Source organism: Aplysia californica, unplaced genomic scaffold (genome assembly GCF_000002075.1).
Source record: "Aplysia californica isolate F4 #8 unplaced genomic scaffold, AplCal3.0 scaffold01077, whole genome shotgun sequence".
Classification (NCBI taxonomy): domain Eukaryota; kingdom Metazoa; phylum Mollusca; class Gastropoda; order Aplysiida; family Aplysiidae; genus Aplysia; species Aplysia californica.
In genome coordinates this window covers 60,036-69,184 of record NW_004798347.1, presented here as the reverse complement: position 1 = coordinate 69,184, position 9,149 = coordinate 60,036, and the positions used below count along the sequence as shown (strand labels likewise).

General features: G+C 38.8%; 1 protein-coding gene across 2 annotated transcripts; it reads right to left on the bottom strand.

The window, feature by feature from the left end:
- Positions 1-1,206: 1,206 nt before the first annotated feature.
- LOC101845894 (zinc finger protein 235) lies at positions 1,207-6,246 on the bottom strand. 2 transcript variants are annotated; one of them, XM_035973247.1, is made up of 4 exons: positions 6,112-6,246; positions 4,639-5,693; positions 1,885-3,008; positions 1,207-1,283 (listed from the first exon to the last, which is right to left on the bottom strand). In XM_035973247.1, exons 2-3 carry the CDS (start codon positions 4,769-4,771, stop codon positions 1,897-1,899), a joined length of 1,245 nt encoding a protein of 414 aa, XP_035829140.1. In that variant the 5' UTR covers positions 4,772-5,693; positions 6,112-6,246; the 3' UTR covers positions 1,207-1,283; positions 1,885-1,896. The 2 variants fall into 2 exon arrangements, with proteins under 2 accessions (XP_035829140.1, XP_035829142.1); XM_035973249.1 differs by having other exon boundaries at positions 4,639-5,528; positions 6,158-6,229.
- Between the last annotated feature and the right edge of the window lie 2,903 nt (positions 6,247-9,149).

Sequence of the window (9,149 nt, the reverse complement as noted above, 5' to 3'; positions counted from 1 at the left end):
TCTGCTTCGACTATCAAGGCACCCCAAAATAGCAGGTCACAAGGGAGTGACAAACATACAAAAAAAGTAGAGGATAATGACAATAGTAAGGATCAGGAAAGAAAAAGCAGCAGTTCCCTGTTGTAGATCAGGCACAGTTATGGGCGTGACATGAATCAGCCCATCTACAATTCTACTGTGCTTGAATGAGATCACAAATGGATGAATAAATACATGTACATGTAATATGAACAGCCTTGCAACTTTGAAAATAGGTTGCATCGGTAACAACAACATAATAGAGCGGGATCAAGTTTACGATTTATGTGAGTCACTTTGCAAACAGAGAGAGAGAGAGAGAGAGAGAGAGAGAGAGAGAGAGAGAGAGAGAGAGAGAGAGAGAGAGAGAGAGAGAGAGAGAGAGAGGGAGGGAGGGAGGGAGGGAGAGAGAGAGAGAGGGAGGGAGGGAGGGAGGGAGGGAGGGAGGGAGAGAGAGAGAGAGCGAGAGAGAGAGAGAGAGAAATTTTACGTGTAATGGTCACGAAAATCAACGCAGTAGATCTAATCAGGTAAAGGAATAATAGAGAAGTAAATTAAAATAGAACTCTGTGGGGGTTGATTCTTGTTACCTGCCTTAGTATGTGACTGAACAACGTGAGCATACAAGAAAAACAGAAGAGACGGTCCACGTATTATTAGCGTATCGTCCCTTGCGTTAGTACGTGATTCTGAATAGATTCAAGAGGGTGCATACGATACCTCACGACTCATGAACCTCATTTACCTCGGAGACGATGAAAGGTGTCAAATTTTGACAGACTTTAGAATGTAAAACGTAATCTGTGGTTGTATTTTAGACCCGAGTTCGGGTGATATGGCGGTTGCTATAGTGCGAGATTCGGGGGACGACTCGTCAGGTTTTTATCCTGTGTGTAATTTCCTGTGACGTCGTAGACTGTTACTGAATGTAAATGAGACACCACAAACTTCACACATGTAAGGTTTTTCTCCTGTATGCTTTCTTTTGTGACTTCGTAGATAGGTACTTAAAGTATATGTGGCACCACAAACTTCACACTTGTAAGGTTTTTCTCCTGTGTGCGTCCTTTTGTGACTTTTTAGACCGGTACTGAATGTAAATGAGGCACCACAAACTTCACATTTGTAAGGTTTTTCTCCAGTGTGTTTTCTTTTGTGACGCTGTAGACTGCTACCCTGTGTAAACGTGGCACTACAAACTTCACATTTGTAAGGTTTTTTACCACGATCTTCACACTTGTAAGGTTTTTCTCCTGTGTGCGTACTTTAGTAGTAGTAGTAGTATAAGGTTTTACGGCGCTCGCAACTGCTAAGGTCATATGAGCGCGCGAAACACAAGTTGTTCACTTCTGCGAAAGTTCACTTCACGACTGGTAACTAATTTACTTTAAAATGCTAAAAAGTTAAAATATTCAAATTCGGTGTAAATACATTTGTGATCTAAAACAACTTTTAAGTAACAATAAAAATTTTAAATAATATCAGATTCACTTTACAACTCGCCATAAAGGCCAATGGCCTTTATAAAATTTAAAATTCTGCCGGGAACAACGACGGAGAAAATATCCTGCAATTTCTTGCATTTATAATATTTCCTTCGGATCTCTCCAAAGTCTAGACATTCTGTTAAAATGTGTCTAATGGTAAAATCTGTGTCGCATCCGACACAGAACGGCTTCTCCTCTCCCTGTAGTAGGTATTTGTGGGTCAGGGCCGTGTGTCCGATGCGCAATCGAGTAAAAATGACTTCGTCTCTTCTGGAGAGATCCGAAGGATTTCGCTGTTCTAGTCTGGGTTTAATTTCATATAATTTATTATTTTTCTGGTTTTCCCAGTGGCTCTCCCACAGACTGGAGGTGTGCGTACTTTTGTGACTTTTTAGACGGTACTGAATGTAAATGAGGCACCACAAACTTCACATTTGTAAGGTTTTTCTCCTGTGTGTATTCTTTTGTGACGCTGTAAACTGCTACCCTGTGTAAACGTGGCACCACAAACTTCACACTTGTAAGGTTTTTCTCCTGTGTGCCTTCTTTTATGACTTTGTAGATGGCTACTCCATGTAAACGTGGCACCACAAACTTCACACTTGTAAGGTTTTTCTCCTGTGTGCCTTCTTTTATGACTTTGTAGATGGCTACTCCATGTAAACGTGGCACCACAAACTTCACACTTGTAAGGTTTTTCTCCTGTGTGTGTCCTTTTGTGAGTTTGTAGATGGCTACTCCATGTAAACGTGGCACCACAAACTTCACATTTGTAAGGTTTTTCTCCTGTGTGTGTCCTTTTGAGCTTCCGTAGACTTGTGTGTGCTCTTTTCTGTTTCTGTAGGTTACCCAGTTCTGTAAACACCTCAAGACAGACACTACACTTGTGAGCTTGTTCTCGTGAGTATCTGCTTTCCCTGACCGGAAACCTTGGGGGTACATCTCGGCAACCGGCGTCCATCTCTTTGTTCACTTTTCGGGGTGTGGTACTAGTAGAGTCTGTAGAATTCGTACAACTGGCAAAAGACACAGCACAAGAAAGGTTGAAATCGCGACCTTGACCTTGACCCCTGGACAGTTTATGATCGCAAAACATGCGACTTTTGCCGCAGGACTCACGCGTTGAACTTCCGAGAAGACGTTTTCCTGGCCTTGTCTGCGAAACAATCTTACAACACACATCACTTTCCACATCAACGTTACCAGCTTTCATTTTACTTGCAAAAGCACAGTCATTTAAACTCGTGTCATGACCATCGTAGAGATTTTCGTCGTACATCTGCTTGTCGTCCGCTACACTCCGATGGAGGTCACAGACTCTCTCCATGGCACCGATGTCACTTGAAGAGGTTTCTTTCGGAACACCGCCAACATTCTCTCGATAGACCCTTTGTCCTGTCTGAAATCTGCAGCTTGAACTTTCACCTTGTCTTCTCCGCATTCCATTTGCCTGTTGTACCGGGTGACAGGAAGTCAGTGGGCCATGTGGGTAAGTCGAGACATCTGGAAGAAGACAAATAAGGAATAAGTTATTCATTATTATAGTAGAGGTTTTACGGCGCTCGCAACTGCACAAGGTCATATGAGCGCCAAGGGGTGGATGTCAACAGAGAAGTCCTTACAGGGAATCAGACTTACTCTGCTCACCTCTCTAGCTTCAACAGCACAAGGTCTGTTTCGACTATCAAGGCACCCCAGAAATTGCGGGTCACAAGCAAGAGTGTTACAAACATACAAAAGAAGTAGAGAAAAAATGACAATAGTAAGGATTAGGAAAGAAAAATCAGCAGTTCCCAGTTGTAGATCAGGCACAGTTACAAGCATGACATTGATGAATCAGCCCATTTACAATTCTACTGTGCTTGAACGAGAAATGTCCTCCCTTTGGGAATGGCCTAAAGACACTACAGTCAGTGGTACTGCCCCGGGGGGTTGGTCATTTAGTGTTTGGGAAAAGTAAGACAGACAGACAGAAACAACAGAGGAAAAATAAAGAAGCGGGACCTACCATGGTGCCCTTCAACCTTAACTCCATAGGTCTGGGACTGACGAGTATCGGGTTTTTAAATTTTTATGTCAATATAGTCCTTGACACATAATGTAGCCTATCTTCCGATCCGGTCAAAATTTTCAATTTGAATGAAAGGTAGAATTCAACTGGTGCTGCATATAAATATGTAATTGATAGCTACTTATTTTTCCGAATGCATAGCAACCGCGCAAGACAGTTATAGATGAATAAAGACGGGCCACAATTTCTCTCTCTAGTCTCTACCTCTAGTCAAATTGGCAATCAGTGCTATCCCGTTATCTATACACCACAAACCCTGCTATATCACCAACTCCATGCTGGTCCCAATGTATGTAGAATCAGGGATTGCCTGTACATCATTATTTTCATGACTTAAACTTCCTTGCAAAAAAGAAAAAAACACATTTTCCCATGCATCTTTATCAACGACATGATGAAGTTTTGACTTTACAGAAAAAATACGTTTTCAAGCAACAGGCAACAGGCCTCTGAAATTAGCCTTTAGTGGTGTAACAAGCAAAAAATGTTCACGCACCGCAAAGCCCTTTTTTTCATACTATTTTATGACTTAACAGCCCTAGGATTCTGTTAGTCTTTACATATTGAGTGACAGTCGAAAGTCCTGCTTTTTGCCTGTTTGAATGCTCCCTACAATTTTCTATTTTGAATGAATTTGAACCATCTAAATTATTATTTATTAACTTTTTGAATTTGAACCATATCAGATCTAGATCTAGATCTAATTATTTATAATTTTTTTGAATTTTTGTGTGATTTTAATGATTTAACAGTGAATTTCACAGTTCTACAGCTTTTTCTCTTTCGATTTTTAAAAAAATCTACTTTTCAAACACTGACATTTTTCTTTTTGGTACATTTTGTACCTAAGATAAAATCAGTAACAATCGGGTGCAACAAACATGAAAGTCGAGCCCTATAAATGAATTCGTTATATATTTTATATTATCAGTTTAACTGCATCATGCATGTACCGGCACATCATGCAATTGCACAATTTCTAAAAACTTTCTTGGTGAACTGCATCAAAAAATGCAAAACACATTTTATCAAAAAGTTCAAACACGGAGGGATTCTACGTACCAGAACTTTCACCATGATCCCAGCTGGCCCAGACAACAGATCCTAAACTTGAGACTGTATTGGCAGAGAAAGTTGAAGTTGGACTACTGGATGCAACAACATCATCAATGTCCGGGCTGGAACTTTGCACCATACACAAGCTCCTCACATCGGAGATTTTCAGCTGTAGTCCTCCAGCCTGACTCGTGTGATCCTCAACAAACACGGGCTTAGCACACACGTCACGTCTCCTCCAAATCTCCCGTTTGGCCTTCTGTCTTTCCTACCTCTCCAAAGTCTGGACCTTCCCATTCTGACACTTCCTCTTTCACAAAATTCTCCACGTTTGGTTTTACTTCATCACCAAAGTCAGGAAAATGTCCAAATAGTGGTTCGGTTTTCACAGCACAGATTATATCTGTGAGGCACTCTGGTTTAATGACAAGTTTCACGTCTTCCTCCTGTGTACAGACAGGTTCATCTTTTACTACACTGTGTCTGAGATTGTTCAGTTCGCCATTTTTCTCGGCCTTGACGTCACACGACCATTCAAAACTGGGCTCTTCTTTTACTGACAGATGTTCCTCATTAACATCCACAGATTCATCTGCCCTCAGGCTATAGTGTCATGTTTTACATCTTCTCTTAAACTACTAGATCTAGTACAAAGAGAAGTAGTCCCAGAAGTAGTCCCAGAACTAGATCTAGAATCTAGACGTAGGTTCACCTTTAACAACTATGCCATCAATCCCAAGATTCACACCTCCATATGAACAAGGAACAAATAAATCACATGTTTTCACAGATCCATTAAAATTATTATTTCCAGAGATAAGTCTAGACCTATACATTGTGGTGTCTTCCTCACAGCCAGCGTCCGTTAGACTTGTAGTGTAGGAAATGTCAGCCATCTACTTAATACAATAACAGTCACAATTAGGTCAATAGAAGTCAATGATGACAAATTCTGCCCTACCCATGATTTGCCTTTTAATTTTAACACCGCACTAGCCTAACACTTAAAAACTTGGTCTGGCGACACAGTGAATCTAACCAGCACCACACCGACTTATTTCCTTTAAAATATTGGGTATTTTTTTACTTTCCTTCCCGTCTCACATTCAGCTACCAGTTGTCTATTTTCTACTAAATATTGATGCGCTGAACACGAATATCAACTTCATTTCCGTCGCAAATTAATAGTTTTTGAAATATTTGATTGTTTTTAACCGAGATAGACATGCTTTGGACCAATCGGGGGGTTCCAGGGGGGCCTGCCCCACTGGGGTAAAAGAAAATCTGGGGGGTTACAGGGGGGCATGCCCCCCTGTTTTTACCCATAATTGGATATTTTACAGTTAGATTTGAAATTGTCTTGAAAATAATTGATTTGCGGCAGTTTTAGTGGCATTATGTGTGATCTGCAGCAAACAGTACAGCAGTTTGACCCCTGAAACAGTGCATCTGTGTGCGGGAGTGAAAGTAAAAATTTACCAAATATTGTTCTTTCCTGTTTATTTACTTGATGTATTTTGCATACACATTGCAATACGTGCTTGTCAAGAACATTGAACTGCTTCCATTATCATTAAAATTGTCCGTTAGCGTTGTTGCGATCAAACAAGTATGAAGAGCTTTAGAACTAAAGCAGTTTCAGCAGTATAGTCTAGTATGTACCAGCTTTTTACAGTTGTGTAGGACCTACTCATTATTATAATAATTAATTATTATTACTATAATCATTATCATTATTATTATCACTATTAATATAAATAGTTATTTTATAATAATACTTTAGTACAAGTTTATGGAAGAGATCAAGCACATTAGATTCTATGACGTGGCAATGTTGAAAAAACTATAGTTGGAGACATACCAAGACAGACAAACATTCCTACACGAGACACGAACCCAAGTCAGTATGTAGACAAACTGAATTCTTTTTACGCTCGTTTTGACACTCACGATTTCTCCGACCAGCTGACAACTGTCAAAGAGACGATTCAAAATGACCGTACAGACGATAGCAACAACAACAGCAACACAGACGAAGACAATGACAAGAGCAAGGAAATTTTTGTGGTTAACATTAAAGAGGTCAAGATCATGTTTAATCGTCTGAAAGCTCACAAAGCGAGTGGACCCGATGGAGTAAAAAGTAAAATTATTAAAATGTGTTCTACTCAGTTATCTCCCATTTATACTGATATTTTCAATATGTCTTTGAAAGAACGAATAATACCACTCTCATGGAAATGCTCTGAAATAATTTATGTCCCAAAGAAACAATCAGTACAAAATTTGAACGACCTAAGACCTGTCGCTTTAACATCAGTCCTCGTGAAATGTTTAGAAAAACTGGTTTTGAAAGAACTGAGAAAATCAACAGAAGACATACAGGATAACATGCAATTTGCCTATCGTGCCAAGAGGGGCGTGGAGGATGCCATTCTCGTGTTCTTAGATAACATCTACAAACACATAGACACACCAAGAAATTACTGCAGGATACTTTTTGCTGATTTTTCATCCGCATTCAACACAATCCAACTGCACATAATGGTTTCAAAATTAATTAACATGAACATAAACAAGGACATTATAGCTTGGATTCTTGAGTTCTTAACCAATCGACCTCAATATGTACAATTAAATGGTGTAAAATCCGACCTAATATTCACAAACACCGGTGTGCCCCAAGGTTGTGTAATCTCCCCTGTCTTGTTTACGCTCCACACCAACGACTGTACTTTTGATAACAAAAACATCAAACTAATCAAATTTGCGGATGATTCCACTTTACAAGGCCTTATAACAACAAATGAGAATGAATACAGGGACGCTGTGAATCTATTTACAAATTGGTGAAATAACCACTTCCTTAAACTAAACATAAAAAAAGACAAAGGAATTAATAAAGACTTTAGAGTAAAAAAAGACCAATTGCAACCACTATTTATTAAAGATGAAGAGGTGGGGATGGTAAGGTCTTGCAAGTATCTTGGTGTAACAATCGACCACAAACTTGACTGGCATTCCCACGCTGCTCTTGTGCATAAAAAAGTAAATCAAAGAATGTTTCTTTTAAGGAAATTAAGAAGTTTCTGTGTTGACAATAAGATTATGTCCCTTTTTTACCATTCTATGATTGAAAGTGTGCTATTATTTTGTATTTGCTGCTGGGGTGGGAATTGTAAGGTGAAAGATAAAGAAAAAATTGACAGAACCATTATGAAAGCCAGCAAGATCTCTGGATATGATTTTATAAGAATGGATGAAATGTATAACACCACATGTATAAAAAAGATAAAAAGCATTATAAACGACCCATCACACACCTTTTCCACACAAATTGTCAGATCACGCAGCGGCAGATATGTGCCTCCAAAAACAAAGAACGAAAGATATAAAAGAAGTTTTTTACCATCTAGCATAAGGCTTTTGTCAGAATGAGCATAGATGTGTGTTGCTCTTAGAGTATGTATCTGTATATAACTCCAAAGGTCTAGTATTTAAATTCCTGCCGTGGTTGAATGATGCATCTGATGTAAATGTACTTTTTGTCAGCTTTACTTCTCCTTTCATTGAATTTTAATGAGAGTAATATATATGATTTAAATTTATTTTTTATATGTATACCTGCATGTGTTTTTATGATCCTGTACAGCCAAGGAAAATTTCCCTCTGGGAAAATAAAGTACTATCTTATCTTATCTTATCTTATCTTATCTTATCTTATCTTATCTTATCTTATCTTATCTTATCTTATCTTATCTTATAACAAATGGAACCTCTTCGACTCTCTCTTCGCGGCACCGCACGCAACACGCCTAGTGGAACAAATAAATTCGGAACAATACCTTAGCATCTAATCTGCGTTTGTTGACATTTTTTTGTCCAAAAGTTGCCACACAAAATGGCAAAAGTTGCCACAAAAAATGGCAAAAGTTGCCACAAAAAATGGCAAAAGTTGCCAAAAAAGTTGCCATTAATTTTTAAGCTTTCAACTTTCTCTGATGACGTAGATCTATATATCAATATGTTGAAAGTGGTAACTTAATCTATAGCACCGGCATTTCTTGTTCTCTGTTTTAAGCACCCAGAATATCATTTGTATTCACACAGAGTGTAAAAAGGTGAAAAATAAAGGTTTCACAACTGAATGAAATCAAAATTAGAAAAGCACAAACAACCACAAAAACTTGACAAACAAAGGCGTGCCTCCACCTATCCGAAAATTGGCCGTTTTATCCCTAAACGTGCGTAATTCAAGAAAAAGTACAGGATATTACATGTGAATTATGTAATCACACACAAGGGGCCTGCCAGTGTCAGTATTCTTATATATATATATATATATTTTTTTTTTTCCTTTTCTAACATTTTTGGTTAGTGTTTTTCCGCCGCTCGCTAGTGCATAAGGTCACACATTTATATATGAGTATGGAGCGCACGGGACGCACCAAACCTTTTCAGGTACCGTAGTAAGAAATTATGAATTTTGCCCTGGTGGCGGCCGAAGCCTTATCGAT

Coding starts and splice junctions, on each gene's coding strand:
- LOC101845894 (XM_035973247.1), bottom strand. CDS start 4,771: ATGGTGCAAAGTTCCAGCCCGGACATTGATGATGTTGTTGCATCCAGT. Junction 3,009..4,638: donor GGATCATGGTGAAAGTTCTG/GTACGTAGAATC, acceptor GTCTTCTTCCAG/ATGTCTCGACTTACCCACAT.